This window comes from Loxodonta africana, chromosome 17 (genome assembly GCF_030014295.1).
Source record: "Loxodonta africana isolate mLoxAfr1 chromosome 17, mLoxAfr1.hap2, whole genome shotgun sequence".
Taxonomy (NCBI): domain Eukaryota; kingdom Metazoa; phylum Chordata; class Mammalia; order Proboscidea; family Elephantidae; genus Loxodonta; species Loxodonta africana.
The window spans coordinates 70,308,390-70,325,060 of record NC_087358.1 but is presented as its reverse complement, the minus strand read 5'-3'; the positions used below and the strand labels follow the sequence as shown (position 1 = coordinate 70,325,060).

Genomic DNA, 16,671 nt, shown 5'->3' with positions numbered 1-16,671 from the left:
GAGAAGAGTTCACAGCACTACCACTAAAGGTATTTCAGAGCATAGAAAAGGATGGAATACTCCCAAACTCCTTCTATGAAGCCAGCATATCCCTGATACCAAAACCAGGTAAAGACACCGCAAGAAAAGAAAATTATAGACCTATATCCCCCATGAATGTAGATGCAAAAATCCTCAACAAAATTCTAGCCAATAGCATTCAACAACATATCAAAAAATAATTCACCACGACCAAGGGGATTAATATCAGTTATGCAGCGATGGTTCCACATTAGAAAACAATTAATGTAATCCACCACATAAATAAAACAAAAGACAAGAATCACATGATTTTATCAATTGATGCAGAAAAGGCATTTGACAAAGTTCAACACTCATTCATGATAAAAACTCTCAGCAAGATAGGAATAGAAGGAAAATTCCTCAGCATAATAAAGGGCATTTATACAAAGCCAACGGCCAACATCACCCTAAATGGAGGGAGCCTGAAAACATTCCCATTGAGATCAGGAACCAGACAAGGATGCCCTTTATCACCACTCTTATTCAACATTGTGCTGGAAGTCCTAGCCAGAGCAATTAGGCTACATAAAGAAATAAAGAGCATCCAGATTGACAAGGAAGAAGTCAAAGCATCTCTATTTGCAGATGACATGATCTTATACACAGAAAACCCTAAGGAATCCTCCAGAAAACTACTGAAACTAATAGAAGAGTTCAGCAGAGTATCAGGATACAAGATAAACATACAAAAATCAGTTGGATTCCTCTACACCAACAAAAAGAACATCGAAGAGGAAATCACCAGATCAATGCCATTTCCAGTAGCCCCCAAGAAGATAAAATACTTAGGAATAAATCTTACCAGAGATGTAAAAGACTTATACAAAGAAAACTACGGTATACTTCTGCAAGAAACCAAAAGAGACTTACATAAGTGGAAGAACATACCTTGCTCGTGGATAGGAAGACTTAACAGTATAAAAATGTCTATTCAACCAAAAGTGATCTATACGTTTAATGCAATTCCAATCCAAATCCCAATGACATTCTTTAATGAGATGGAGAAACAAATCACCAACTTCATATGGAAGGGAAAGAGGCCCCGGATAAATAAGGCATTACTGAAAAAGAAGAACAGTGTGGGAAGCCTTACTTTACCTGATTTTAGAACCTATTATACTGCCACAGTAGTCAAAACAGCCTGGTACTGGTACAACAACAGACACATGGACCAATGGAACAGAATTGAGAATCCAGACATAAATCCATCCACATATGAGCAGTTGATATTTGACAAAGGCCCCAAAACAGTTAAATGGGGAAAAGACAGTCTTTTTTAACAAATGGTGCTGGCATAACTGGATATCCATCTGCAAAAAAATGAAACAAGGCCCATACCTCACACCATGCACAAAAACTAACTCAAAATGGATCAAAGACCTAAATATAAAATCTAAAACGATAAAGATCATGGAAGAAAAAATAGAGACAACATTAGGAGCTCTAATACATGGCATAAACAGTATACAAAACATTACTACCAATGCAGAAGAAAAACTAGATAACTGGGAGCTCCTAAAAGTCAAACACCTATGCTCATGCAAAGACTTGACCAAAAAAGTAAAAAGACTACCTACAGACTGGGAAAAAGTTTTTAGCTATGACATTTCCCATCAGCACCAGATCTCTAAAATCTACATGATACTGCAAAAACTCAACTGCAAAAAGACAAATAACCCAATTAAAAAATGGGCAAAAAATATGAATAGACACTTCACTAAAGAAGACATTCAGGTAGCTAACAGATATATGAGGAAATGTTCACAATCATTAGCCATTAGTGAAATGCAGATCAAAACTACGATGAGATTTTATCTCACTCCAACAAGGCTGGCATTAATCCAAAAAACACAAAATAATAAATGTTGGAGAGGCTGTGGAGAGATTGGAACACTTCTACACTGCTGGTGGGAATGTCAAATGGCACAACCACTTTGGAAATCGATTTGGTGCTTCCTTAAAAAGCTAGAAATAGAACTACCACAGGATCCAGCAATCCCACTCCTTGGAATATATCCTAGAGAAAAAAGCCTTTACACGAACAGATATATGCACACCCATGTTTATTGCAGCACTGTTTACAGTAGCAAAAAGATGGAAGCAACCAAGGTGCCCATCAATGGATGAATGAATAAATAAATCATGGTATATTCACACAATGGAATACTACGCATCAATAAAGAAGAGTGAGGAATCTGTGAAACATTTCATAGCATGGAGGAACTTGGAAGGCATTATGCTGAGTGAAATTAGTCAGTTGCAAAAGGACAAATATTGTATAAGACCACTATTATAAGAACTTGAGAAATAGTTTAAACTGAGAAGAAAACATTCTTTTGTGGTTACACGAGGGGGGAGGGAGGAAGGGTGGGGAAGTGGCATTCACTAATTAGATAGTAGATAAGAACTACTTTAGGTGAAGGGAAAGACAGCCCACAATACAGGGGAGGTCAGCACAATTGGACTAAACCAAAAGCAAAGAAGTTTCCTGAGTAAACTGAATGCTTCCAAGGCCAGCAGAGCAGGGGCAGGGGTCTGGGGACCATGGTTTCAGGGGACATCTAAGTCAATTGGCATAACAAAATCTATTAAGAAAACATTCTGCATCCCACTTTGAAGAGTGGCGTCTAGGGTCTTAAACGCTAGCAAGCAGCCATCTAAGATGCATCAATTGGTCTCAACCCACCTGGATCAAAGGAGAATGAAGAACACCAAGGACACAAGGAATTACAAGCCCAAGAGACAGAAAGGGCCACATGAGCCAGAGACTACATCATCCTGAGACCAGAAGAACTAGATGGTGCCCGGCTACAACCCGATGACTGGCCTGACAGGGAACACAACAGAGAACCCCTGAGGGAGCAGGAGAGCAGTGGGATGCAGACTCCAAATTCTCATAAGACCAGACTTAATGGTCTGACTGCGACTAGAAGGACCCTGGTGGTCAAGGCCCCCAGACCTTCTGTTGTCCCAGGACAGGAACCATTCCCGAAGCCAACTCTTCAGACATGGATTGGACTAGACAATGGGTTGGAGAGGGATGCTGGTGGGGAATGAGCTTCTTGGATCAGGTGGACACTTGAGACTATGTTGGCATCTCCTGCCTGGAGGGGAGATGAGAGGGTGGGGGGCGTCAGAAGGTGGTGAAATGGACACAAAAAGAGAGAGTGGAGGGAGAGAGCGGGCTGTCTCTCTCTCTCATTAGGGGGAGAGTAATTGAGAGTGTGTAGCAAGGTGTATATGGGTTTTTGTGTGAGAGACTGACTTGATTTGTAATCTTTCACTTAAAGCACAATAAAAATTATTTTAAAAAATGATTTGTTCTTAATGACATTTTTAAAGATCATCATAAACTTTATTTGAATATCTATCATACTACAGGAAACCCTGTTGGTAACCAAAAGGTGGGCAGTTTGAACCCACCAGGTGCTCCTTGGAAACTCTGTGGGGCAGTTCTACTCTGTCCTGTAGGGTCACTATGAGTTGGAATCGACTCGATGACAATGGGTTTGGTTTTTTTTTTTTTTGCTTTATCATGTTACACTCACAGTGTAGAGTTATGGGTTGAAGAAATATACTATAAACTCATCTCTTAGGTACCATTTGTTTCACCTGTTAAATTATTTCTGTCATAAATCTAAGGATGGTAAGAATTTAAAATACTGGGGTGTTTTTTGGTTTTGTTTTTAAACATGAAACAAACTTGTATTCCATATCTTAAACCAACATACTAGTAGAAATAATTTTGTGGCATAAATGAAAATATTCTTTCAAAACTTATATATGTTTCAAATTAATGGATTTATAAAACCTTAGAAGAAAATACAGATCATAAAATTTATGAGCTATAGTAATTTTGTTTCACTTGGCTGTTCTTTTTCTAGGATTTACTAACCAGACATAAAGTGTTGGTAGCAGACTTTTTAGAACAAAATTATGACACTGTAAGTAGAAATCATTTTAACTAATTTACCTCATTTTCTCTCCTTCCTTCTCCCCTCCTCTTAAGCCTAGGAGTACCAACTCCCATGTATTATCCACATGGAAACCAGCCATACCCCTAATTTACCTACATAACTTGAAACCAAGTCATCAGGAAAGTATAGAAAATCGAGAATGGCAGGAGGTCAGGGTTTTCTCATCTCATTTTTTCTGTACTCCAAAGCTCCAAGAAATGACTAGAACCTTCTCACTTTGATCCTGAATTAAGAGCACCCATGTTACTCTTAGGAGCCCTGGTGGCGCAGTTGTTAAGCACATGACTGCTAACCGAAAGGTCAGAGGTCTGAACCCCCCAGCTGTCCATGGGAGAAAGATGTGGTGGTCTGCTTCCATGAAGATTACAGCCTTGGATGAGAGGGCAGAGGGGGCAGAAGCTGGCTGAATGGATGGGAAAGTAGAGAGTGGAGGGAAGGAGTGTGCTGTCTCATTAGAGGGAGAGCGACTAGGAGTATATAGCAAAGTGTATAAAAGTTTTTGTATGAGAGACTGACTTGGTTTGTAAACTTTCACTTAAAGCACAATAAAAATTTATTTTAGAAAATTACAGCCTTGGAAACCCTATGGTACAGTTCTCCTCTGTCCTATAGGGTTGCTGTGACCCAGAATCAACTCGATGGCAACAGGTTTAGTTTTCCTGGCAGATTACCCTTAAGAGACAGCAGGTAAATCTAAATGGAAGAGCCCCTCACTCTTGGTAAAATAAATTATTTTACATGGTTGATAATTAGTCTTATCTGCTAGTAAAACCACGAAAATATTTCTCATCTCTAACAGTGAATCCGGCTTAAGCACTGGACTAATCGAAAGACTGGCAGTTCGAACCCAACCAGAGGCACCTTGGAAGACAGGCCTGGCAATGTGCTTCTGAAATTATATTTGTATAAATATTTTACAAAGAAAAATGTAATTTTGGTGATTACTTCATGCCTTCCCAACTGTACAGAGTATGGGTAGAAAGTCAGGCACACAATAGGCATATGATAACTGGTGGTCAACAAACACTAATAGTAATCATCAAAAAGTCTCTGAACCATTTCTACCTTAGACGAAGCTTCTAATATACTCCCAGACCACGGGAAGATATCGAATACCTACCTGTCAGTAGTATGTCTTCACACAACCAAATCACAGAAATTTGTCTCTTTTCGTCGTAGTTTGTTGGTTTTCCTTTGATTTAAGATTAAGAATTAGCAATATGATCATTAAATTAGAAGTGATTTTGATATCATAAAGTTGCCAAGAAAATATCTATGGAATCAATTGGAATACTTCTATTTAAGTGTAAAGCGTGAAGGGAGGCATCCAAAAGTGTCAAGAGTAAAAGAAAATGGCATATTTTTAAATGCAGGAAATGAACTGTTGTTATAGTTTGGTTGGCTGTTCAGAAACTACACACACTAGATAGAATGTTAAGGAAAGACCTCATTAGAAGTTACATTTATAATAAAAATAAAATGAAAGGGGGCTAAGGTAGCATATTGGAGGAAGACTCATTAACAACCTGCATTACGCAGATGACACAACCTTGCTTGCTCAAAATGAAGAGGTCTTGAAGCACTTACTGATGAAGATCGAAGACCACAGCCTTCAGTGTGGATTACACCTCCGCATAAAGAAAACAAAAATCCTCACAACTGGACCAATGAGCAACATCATGATAAACAAAGAAAAGATTGAAGTTGTCAAGGATTTCATTTTATTTGGATCCATAATCAACAGCCGTGGAAGCAGCAGTCAGGAAATCAAACGCTGTATTGCACTGGGCAAATCTGCTACAAAAGACCTCTTTAAAGTGTTAAAAAGCGTGGATGTCACTTTGAGGACCAAGGTGCACCTGACCCAAGCCATGGTGTTTTCAGTCGCCTCATTTTGCATATGAAAGCTGGACAATGAATAAGGAAGACCGAAGAAGAATCAACGCATTTGAATTATGGTGTTGGTGAAGAATATTAAATATACCATTGACTGCCAGAACAATGAACAAATCTGTCTTGGAAGAGGTACAGCCAGAAGGCTCCCGGATGGCGAGACTTCGTCTTACATACTTTGGACATGTTATCAGGAGGGACGAGTCCCTGAAGAAGGACATCATGCTTGGTAAAGTAGAGGGTCAGTGAAAAAGTAGGAAGACCCTCAAGGAGATGGACTGACACAGTGGCTACGACAAAGGGCTCAAGCATAACCACTGTGAAGATGGTGCAGGACCAGGAAGTGTTTCATTCTGTTGTATGTACAGTCAGAACCAACTCAATGCACCTAACAACAGCAACCAACTCAATGGCACCTAACAACAGCAACAACAAGAGAGCAAATAACCAAGTCTGGACTATTAACTACTAGTTTTTCCTATAGAATGTGTGAGGTAAGTGTGCTGTGCAGTACTGCTTCGCATTCAGGGAGAATTGGCAATAATTTGAGAGACGGTCAACTCCTTCTCTGTGGCTCTATTTACCTAATTTTACCTTTGTATCTAAATGTAACTTTTTGCATGTAGCTCCACAGGCACTGAGCCTGCTGCATGGACCTGCACCCTCATACGTGTCTTACCTCTTGAATCTCATATTTCTTTAGCAGTAAACCATGAAGCTGGAGCACACGATGTATGACTCTAAAATAATGAAACCGGCATCTTGGGGAGTCAGTCATACCTCATACGTGTATTTGTGTTTTATTGTTGTAATTAAAATTTTCCTCAAGATTTGTCTGATATGTTTTATGACCCACCAAATCATCCTTGTGTTCTATAACAATTAGAATAAATAAAAATAATAATAAGTAATCATAAAAAGTATAATTACTGTGGCTATAATGTGAGATTATATGCATAAAAAAAAAAAAAAAACCACTGCCATCGAGTCAATTCCAAGTCATAGTGACCCTATGGGACAGAGTAGAACTGCCCCACAGAGTTCAAGGAGCACCTGTCAGATTCGAACTGCTGACCCCTTGATTGGCAGCCATAGTACTTACCCACTACACCACTAGGGTTTCCATATATGTATATATATTTTTTTGTTGTTGTTTACTTTTCACTCTCTTAATTCTCTCTCAGAATTATCATCATTGTGCACAACTCACCGACATCAGACACACTTGCACACACATGCCTCACCCTCGGCGCTCTGAGGACCTGAACTGTTTTCCACCCTCTCAGTTCCTGCCCTCAGAACTCTTGCCTTCAGCCCTCTGCAGGGCTTCCTCCTCCCGCCTTATTGTCTGAGAGTCTGGATACCCTATGTGAAATGCAGGCCTAAGGAATGACTGGGGACCACATTAGGAAGGAGGGGGGCCTCAAATCCCAGGGGCCCCCAGCTTCCGGTGGGAGTGGAAGTGCCCCAGAGAGCCACCTCATTCCTGCTATCTGCTCACTGTATAAGTTTGGCAGCTTTGATTCTTTATAATTCCCAAGGGAAGCCCTGATATACTTAATCTTTTCCCCAGTTGTTTTGGGGTCATAGCTACTACCAAAAACAAAATAAACCCATTGCCGTCGAGTTGATTCAGACTCATAGAGACGCTACAGGACAGAGTAGAACTGCCCCATAGGGTTTCCAAGGCTGTAAAATCTTTACAGAAGCAGACTGCCATATCTTTCTCCCATGGAGGGGTTGGTGGGTTCAAACCTCTGACCTTTTGGTTAGCAGCTGAGTGCTTTAAGCACTGTGTTGCCAGAGCTCCTTTCATAGCTACCAGCAAGGCTACTAAATATATAGATTTATTTAAAATGACGTAAAATGTTATCTTGCAAGTTTTAATAGATGTTTTATTCAAAATAATTTATTGGGAGAACTCATAGTTACCCCATTTTCGTACTTGGTTTTTAACACGCAGAACTCAGATAAAATAGAGAAGGATGTCTCCTGCATCACTTGATGTCCTTCCCCCCAGTATATTTCTGTGTAGAGGATGGGAGACAGCCTGCCTGTGGGCAGTGGGGAGCAGTTTGGCTGAAATGCCTCAGGTGCAAAGCACAGCAGCCAGGCTGCGCTGAGTTAGAGGACTGGGAATTTACTTCTGACGTGAGACACCAGGCAAACCTAGCACAGAGAAATCACTGCTGGTTTTATGCTTTAATATTTCTTTTCTTTTCATTAGATTTTTGAAGATTATGAGAAATTGCTTCAGTCTGAGAATTATGTCACTAAAAGACAATCTTTGAAGGTAATATCAATATTCTTTAAGATACAGTCCTTGTAAGTTAATGTAAGAAAAACTCATATTACCAAACGATTAGCTTATTAATGGAAAAGTAAAAACAAAAAAAAAAATTAAAGCTTTCTTTTTGTTTGTAACTTAAAAAGTATGCTTTATGTTTTTATGACTGTTCTTTGTACCAAAAAAAAAAAAAAAATGTAAGTGCCCTTTAGCTGCCTCAAATACTTTTTGGGAGTAACGATATAAACGAAAAGTACATGATGTAGGAGAATTTAGCATATTTCTGTTAAGGAAGAAAACCAAGCCTAGGCTAGCTTAAGTAAAGCCACAGTTTTCTCCTAGGGGATGTTTTCTGGAAATGAAATTACTCTTAGAGTGAAGTTAAGAAATGAATTACTGTTTATAAGGAAGAATCAGTGAGATTCTCCTATAATCCTCTTACGGTATGTCTTGAAACAAAGTAGACAGAAATAAATGCCCTTATGTCTTTTATACATCTCTGTAAACTAGACGTGGTGGGGTGTTTTATAGAAGAGAGGAGAGGAAAAGGTAACGAGGACGAAATATGACACACGAAATGCAAAAATAAAACATGCCCTGTAAGTTGTAAGCACAGTTATTGACAGATGCATAGTATCTTTTTTTTTAATTGAGAGGGAAAACAACCTTCTACTATGAAATAGGAAGCCCTGGTGGCGTAGTGGTTAAGTGCTACGGCTGCTAACCAAAAGATCAGTTCGATCCACCAGGCGCTCCTTGGAAACCCTATGGGGCAGTTCTGTTCTGTCCTATAGGGTCACTATGAAATGGGATTTATAGAGTTCAGCTGTTCTGAGGCTTCTGTTTTATGGGGAGCACTTGTCTCCCAGATCTGTGACGTGTTTTTTTCTGAAGAATCTTCTGTGCCATGTAGCATTGCTGGTCCCAACCCCAGAGCTTTCTAGCTAGCCGAGACTCTACTGTAGGTCGTTTCGAACACCTCCACCACTTACCATGACACGCTCCAATTACATTTACAGTAAAGATTCTGAAAGATGAAACACAGTCATTCCCTAAGAGTTGAAAGAATAAAAAACCTAACTCTAACAAACAAATATATGAGAAGACTATATAGTCAAATATCCAAAACTTTGCTTTTCTGCCAAGAAAACTGCCAAGACCACACTGAAACAGTCTGGAAAGAGGATATAGCTAGGGAAAAAAATCAAGTCAACTCTAAATGATATGTTAATAGCTTAGTTGGATGAGCTATTGGGGGTGTGTGGCGTGGCAAGGTAGGTGATAGGACCCTCCATTTAGTCAACAAGTATTTACATACCTATATTCCAGACATTATGATTACAGCCAAGAATAAAGTGAAATCCTGCCTCTGTGGATCCCACCGTTATGGGTCTTATATTCTGTTGGGGGAGAACAGAAAATAGACAAATAAACAAACAAATATATAATTTCAGGTGGTTATAAGTGCTGAAAAGAAAAGTTAAGCAGAAAGTGATGACTGGGGTGAGTGTATGTGTGTAAAAATGGCATGGTGGGGGTGTCCGACCCCCTCTAACTTCACAAGAGGGAAGGAGAATCAAGATCAGCAGCCCAACCTGAGTCCTGTGAGGCAGAGTTTAGACATACCTCCTCTTACCAGCCCTTTTTACCAATTCTGGTACCAACTGTCTCTCCCATGGCACTCTCTTGCTTCTCTGCTGGGTTTGATAATTCACTGCAGTGGCCACACAGAGCTCATAGACAGTATCCACAATCATGGGGTTTATTAAGGGAAGTAACAGGTTGCAATTCAAGTTCAGGAATGCCCAGGATACAGTTCTTCAGACAGGACAGCCTCTTCTCAGCTGTGCCCACAGGAATGCCTCTCTCCGGCCCCTCGGCCTCATCTCTGCCCTGCTTGGGCAAGTGTTACAAAGCTCTCTTAGCTCTACCGATAAATGCCTGGAGACACCCCACTCCACCAGTAAGACTTGTGCCCGAAGGCACTCAGCTTCCTCACTCTGTGGGCTGGGAAGCCTCACTGCAGGTATCTTGTGCTGGTCTCCTGATTTCTGGCATCTCATACCACTGTCTCCCATGTTACAGCTCCTCTGTCTGTCTCCTGGATCTAGAAGGTTCTCAGCACAAGGATCCTAGGTCCAAAGGACATACTCTACTCCTGTCACTTCTTTCTTGGTGGTGTTGAGATCCTCTCTTCCAACCTCTGGAACAGCTCATCATAAGCCTAGCAGGATGGAAAAACTGACCGATTCCTTTGTTAGGGTTCCGAATACTTTATTTACATGGTTCCACCCCCCACAAGGGTAACATGCACCTTATTTACATTATTAATAATCTCTCCAATCCCCTTGTGGGCCACAAGCACCTCATTTGCATAGTCCTCACCCAGTCAATTGGTGGGAGTTACAAAGGTTATGCTAGAAGGGCCATATTAAGTAATTCACTGCACTGCAGTGTATGTATGTGTATCTAGATGGCATTTGCTATTTGAGTTTTCGTGATACCAACAGATACCTGATTATGGCAGACAGGGAGCCCAGTAGAACAGTGCCACCACATCTGTCTGTGTGGCTTTCCCTCCATTGATAAAAGATGCCTGGAAGCAGCCTTCTGGCCCAGGGGAGGCGAGTAAGCTTCTGAGAGGGGAGGATGTTGGACAGAGCTGCACCTCTGCCCTTGGCTGTCCTCCTTGTATAGTCTGAAGAGTAAGAATGCTTTTAACAGATGACCATATATTGGCTGTTTCTCATCAATGAATTTAGATGGTGTTTGAGATTGGTAAATATCATCCTTGTATTATTTTTGCATGTTGGGGTGATGGCATTCATAGAACAATGCATCTGGCTCTAAATATATTCAGAGAACTGAGGGAAAACACAGACAAAAAGCTAAAGGAAATCAGGAAAACTGCATGAACAAAACTAGGATTAAAAAAAAGAGATAGGCATTCTCAAGGAAACCAAACAGAACCACCGGAACTGAAAGAGAAAATAACTGGTTCTATATGGGTTTTTTTTTTTTTTTTTAATGTATCAGAACAGTTTTAGCCTAAGGCAATAAGTGAAGTCTGTTTGTACCACACTTCTGTAAACTCACTTTACCGGTGATTTTGACTTAGCTGTCACTCCTTTGCCCTTTACCTGTGCCCTCACTGCTCCAGCTTTTCCTGGCTAATGGAGAGGTGAATAAACTATTTCCAGCCAGTCATTCAACAATGTTTATTGAGTTTTCCCTTTATGAAGAAATGGACTAGGAAAAAACGACATGCTGCTGTCTGCTTCCCTAGAACTGACCTCCAGGCGAAGGCAGTGCCTTCAAGGCCGAGCTCTCCCACATCCAGAGAGCTCATGAAGGGCAGCTGAAGGCAAGGATACATCCTCTTGCCACGCTGTGCTCCTAAGGCAGAGAACCCTGTATTTATGAAGGGCTCCAACAAGAACAAGGAGTCCCGGGGTGGTGTAGACAGTAACATGCTCTGCTGCTAACCCAAAGGTTGGAGTCCACCTACAGGTGCCTTACAAGAAAGTCCTGGTGATCTGTTTCCCAAAAATCAACCATTGAAATCCGTCTGGAGCACAGTTCTTCTCTAACACATACGGAATTGCCATGAGTTGGGATAGACTCAACAGTGACTGTCCTTGCTCTTTCTTTGCTACTATCCTGTGTTCCCCTCCTGCTCACTTGCCCCTTGCCCTCATTTCTTCTCAGGATATCTTCAGCAACCCCTCGTCCTGTTCTCCTGTTAGTATTTGTAAAGCAGTCAGAGTAGAGCCTGACCTATACATATTTGTTAAAGAAAAAATAATAACTTCTATAAATAAATATCTCTCTTCTCATCACTATTCCCAGACTTCAGTGTCTGGAAGGTGTTGATCTATTCTAAGTAAATATTTGGGACTAGGGTATGGATTAGACTTATTTCTTCCAGGATGCATTTGAATTTTAAAATAGGAGCAGTTCCCGAAACCAACTCTATAGACAGGGATTGGCCTGGACTATAAGACAGACAGTGATGCTGGCGAGGAGTGAACTTTGTGGCTCAAGTAGACACTTGAGACTATGTGGGCAACTCCTGTCTGGTGGCGAGAGGAGAAGGAAGAGGGGTACAGGGGCTGGTTGAATGGACACGGGGAATAAAGGGTGGAGAGGAGGAATGTGCTGTCTCATTAAGGGGAGAGCAGCCGGGAGTACACAGCAGGCTGTATATGGCTTTTTATATGACAGTCTGACTTAATTTGTAAACTTTCGCCTAAAGCACAATAAAGAAAGATAATAAATAAAATAGGAGTCTGCTAACTCAGTGAATGTGTGATTGGTACAGTAAGTTATGCAGATGCGGGGGGAGCAAAGGGGAGACAGGAGGACTCCCTCCTTGCGGCTGCTGCTGCTGCTGCCTGTCAGCCTGCTCTCCACCAGCCCAGCCTCCCTGCACCTTACGGTGTTTGCCCAGCTGTAGGTGCCTGCTGTTCCCTGTGACCAGGCAGAGAACAGGGCCTGCTTACAGGAGGGACTGAAACTCTCCTTTAAACGTTCCTTTTCACACTGAGTGTCTTTCCTACTTACTTACAAATCCCCAGACCACTTGAAAGGTACCTTTCCTGTTTTTTTGTTAATTCACCCGGACAGACTACATTCCCTGCTATTTCTGCCTAAAATCTTTTATCATTGGGTATCTTGTAAATATTTGAGTTACAATATGGTAAAACAGAGCACTGGTCGGCCAGTATTAAAAAAAAAAAAAGTAATAAAGCAAATCTAAGAATGCAGAAGTTGTTAAAATGGTTACTAACAATTCAGCTTTTTTAGATGCTAGATAATGAGCAAAGACATTGCTAAGATCGTCTTGTGTCATTCAAGGAAACACAAAGAAAAGTGTGGAATGCATTTATATAGAAACATTGAACTCATTAAATATCGTTTGCTGTTTTCTGCACTAGAAAACGTTCTTTTGATGAGCACTTCCGGTGCAGTCTTTGCTTCTCCTTTTGGGAATGAGGCCTGTGGCGGCAATGTGTTATATTTTGACATAACCCCATTTATATCTCTGAATTCTGTAATATTTTGTACATAGGTGTTTCAGAATTTAAGGAAATGAGAGGTTAGATTATTAGAACAACTTTAACAATTGCCTATAAATAAACTGTTTAAGATTAGGCTATTTTCAGTTTCAGAACAGTGGCTACCTGTTGCCTTTTGTTAGTTATGTTCTAAATTTTGCTGAACTCTCTTGGGGTGCTTACGTTCCTGGTGTCAGTAAAAAATAATTAGCAGAGAAATTCCTTTCCATCATGTGACACAGCTTAGGAATTTCTTATCTTCTTCAGAAGTCTGGCTTTTAATTACTACCAAGAAAGATTATAATTCAAAAGAAGCTTGGGGGAATTTTTTCTTTTTTTTTTAACCTCTGGCCAGTTTAAAAAAAAAATTAAATTCTTAAACTTCTTTGTTTCTACTTGGTGTGCATGCTTTTGCTCTGTACCATGAGGCATATAAAGTGTAGACTTCAAAGAAATAAAATAGGAATTTTTTCCATTCATTAAGTACAAGAGTGCTTTATAATGCTTCTGTGTTATAATGGAATGCAACATTTTGTCATTACCAGTATTAATTAAAATAGATTAACATGTGATGGCTGAAATATTCAGTGGTATTAACCAAGTAAGTTAACACAATCAACTGTTTGAGGAAACAAATTGTATTAGAGGATAGGTTGGGTAGGACTTATATGTAGGTATCCCTGTGTGATAAAAATTGAAGTGACTTAAATCTGAACTCAGTCAATTACAGACTTTAACAAATGTTTATTGAACCTATATGTGTATGTGTGTGTGTGAATTTTTAGGGTAAATTTAAAAATGAGTTTTCCTTGTTGCCCAAAAGGGAACAAGACCTTTCCGCCTTCCGTCCTTAGTGCATTTCCACGAGCAACCCTTTTCTTTTGGGTTGTGTGTAGGGGGGAAGTCTATATATGTATCTTTAGAAGCTAAGTAAGCCTCTTGACAGCTTTACAATCCAGACGTGTGTTTTAAGGATTTGGGAGCTATCCCTTTGAAATATAAACATCTAGGAAGCTAGACTGTGTCTCCCTGTCACTGGGCGAGTTTATCCTAGCCGCCTTTCTCCACGTTGTAACCATCTGCTTGTCGTAGAGATAAGAACAGTTTTATTCTCTATTTTTCAGATAAAGGCAGTCAGCTAAAACAAATGGCTACCTCCATTATGAGGGCAAACTGTAACAGGGTGTGCAGTGAAGGCAGCTGTCCAGTCCCCTTACCCTGAGGATGGCGTGTGTGATGGGTCGCAGCTGCTGGGCTGTGTAAACGGGGTGGCATTTGATTTGTGTAATCTCTTTTTCACGGATTACGTATAATATTGTACTCTGGATATGCTTATTCAATAATAAAACTGCTTTCTTTTCTACATTTTATGGAGAGGAGTCTGTTGGTAGGGTTTTTATTTCCCATCTCCCCTATATACTCCCCCCACAGTTAGGCTCTAATGGGTACACACGAGAGCAAGATTGGATCCATGCCTCTACAGAGCTTACACTCAAAACATGCTCACAGATAGCTTCGCACAAACAGGCAAAGTGAGCAAAGACAAAGCACCGAGGCAACGGGAGATTCCGCTGGGTGAAGAGGGAAGGCTCTCTAAACCCGTAGCATCCGAGCTAGTCCTCGAAGGAGGGTAGGGCTTTGACAGGCAGCGATAAGGAAAGGGTTTCTCAGGAAGTTGGAGCACGAGGAGTGGAACCACAGAAGCAGAAGAACGAGGAAGGCGGAGTGAGGGAGACAAGGAAAGGGAAGCAGCAGACATCACCGAGGGCTTTGAATGCCATCCTGAGGAGTTTAATTTTTCTCTAGGTCAGTGGGAATCTAGAGACTTATTTGTTTATTTATTTACTTTTAAATGGAATTAGTGACAGAAAGAGAGCTGATTTTCATAAAGTGGAGAATGGATTGGGAGGGGTGAAGATTGAAGAAGAAACTATTTTGTGTGCTGTTGTAGCATCTTGGAAACCCTGGTGGTGTAGTGGTTAAGTGCTACGACTGCTAACCAAAAGGTTGGCAGTTCAAATCCACTAGGCGCTCCTCAGAAGTTCTATGGGGCAGTTCTACTCTGTCCTCTAGAGTCGCTCTAGGGTCTATTTGACTGGACAGCAATGAGTTGGTTGGTTGGTTGCAGTAGCTCAGATGAAAGGTCGTGAGGGTTTGAATGGCAGTAGAAATGGAATGCCTGAGCTTTAAGATGTACGTGAGAGACTCGGTTTGTTTATGAACACATTCTTACCCACATTTATATTTTGTTTTCCACTGAGAAGAGGTGAGATGTATTTGAATGAGGTGACTCTCAGACAGATGATGGCTCTGATTTTGTGTTTTCCTGTAGCTGCTGGGTGAGCTGATCCTGGACCGACACAACTTTGCCGTTATGACAAGGTACATCAGCAGACCCGAGAACCTGAAGCTAATGATGAACCTCCTTCGCGACAAAAGCCCCAATATTCAGTTTGAGGCCTTTCATGTCTTTAAGGTAAAGTGCAAGCTAGAGAAATAATGTGGTGAGTGTTTTTTTTTCCCTAGTTTCAAATGATAAACTCCCTACTTTTTACTAAGACCTTTTCTTTATACTTGAGAAAAAATAAAATGATTTTGTGTGGGTTAGCTGAAATTTTAGAGTTATTTTAATGGATGTCCATTGTTTTCTAAAGAGTTTGCTAACTGATTCACATCTCAAAATATTTTAATTTTTTCACTGAGAAAACAGGTGGTACTCAAACAATCAGTGATTAAACTAGAACCCAAACCCTGAGTGTCAGGTTCTGACTCCTTTGGTTTTCACCAATAGACATTTTTAAACCTGAAATAGAACACTGAAGAGACACTCTGGTAATAGTTGTATTACTTGTTTAGAAAGATATATCTTAAAACACCTTTTGCTATGATGGAAAACTAGCCCCATAACACTTTTTATTTCCCCTAATATTTTTCTTTGCTATAAGAGTAATAAAATCACCTTCTAGAAACCTGAGAAAATAGATAAAAAGAGGATAATAGGATAAAAATGGGGAGAGAATGTTATCCCAGCCTCCTAACCAAACTATGGTGAATATCTTCATAAGTTTCCTTTTTCTTTGCACTTGTGTGGGGGTTTTCCCCACAGCTCTATTCACACTGTACAAACAATTGCTATCCTAATTTTATCATGTAATGCTGTACTCTAAGCCAACATTTCCATTGCTGTCATGTAGTTTTTAGAGCCAGCAGGGTTTTTTGTTGTTACAAATATACACAGACATGTATGCCAATTCAACAATTTCTATGTGTACAGTCCAGTGACACTAATTACGTTCTTCAGGTTGTGCGGCCTTTCTCACCCTCCTTTTACAATTTGTTCCTCCACTGTCGACAGACACTCATTTCCCCCGTAAGCTTCTTGTCTAACCTTTCC

The 16,671-nt window shown here is 40.4% G+C and overlaps 1 protein-coding gene across 7 annotated transcripts in view; it reads left to right on the top strand.

The window, feature by feature from the left end:
- The window catches only part of CAB39L (calcium binding protein 39 like), a 195,727-nt gene that overhangs the window by 159,048 nt on the left and 20,008 nt on the right, over window positions 1-16,671 (top strand). For 6 of the 7 annotated variants that reach the window (XM_010592630.3, XM_064270155.1, XM_064270157.1 and 3 more), the window contains 3 exons: window positions 3,948-4,007; window positions 8,161-8,226; window positions 15,610-15,753. In XM_010592630.3, the coding sequence (XP_010590932.2) occupies window positions 3,948-4,007; window positions 8,161-8,226; window positions 15,610-15,753 (270 nt within the window). The remainder of the gene's footprint in view (window positions 1-3,947; window positions 4,008-8,160; window positions 8,227-15,609; window positions 15,754-16,671) is intronic. The other variant, XM_064270154.1, reaches the window with a different exon arrangement.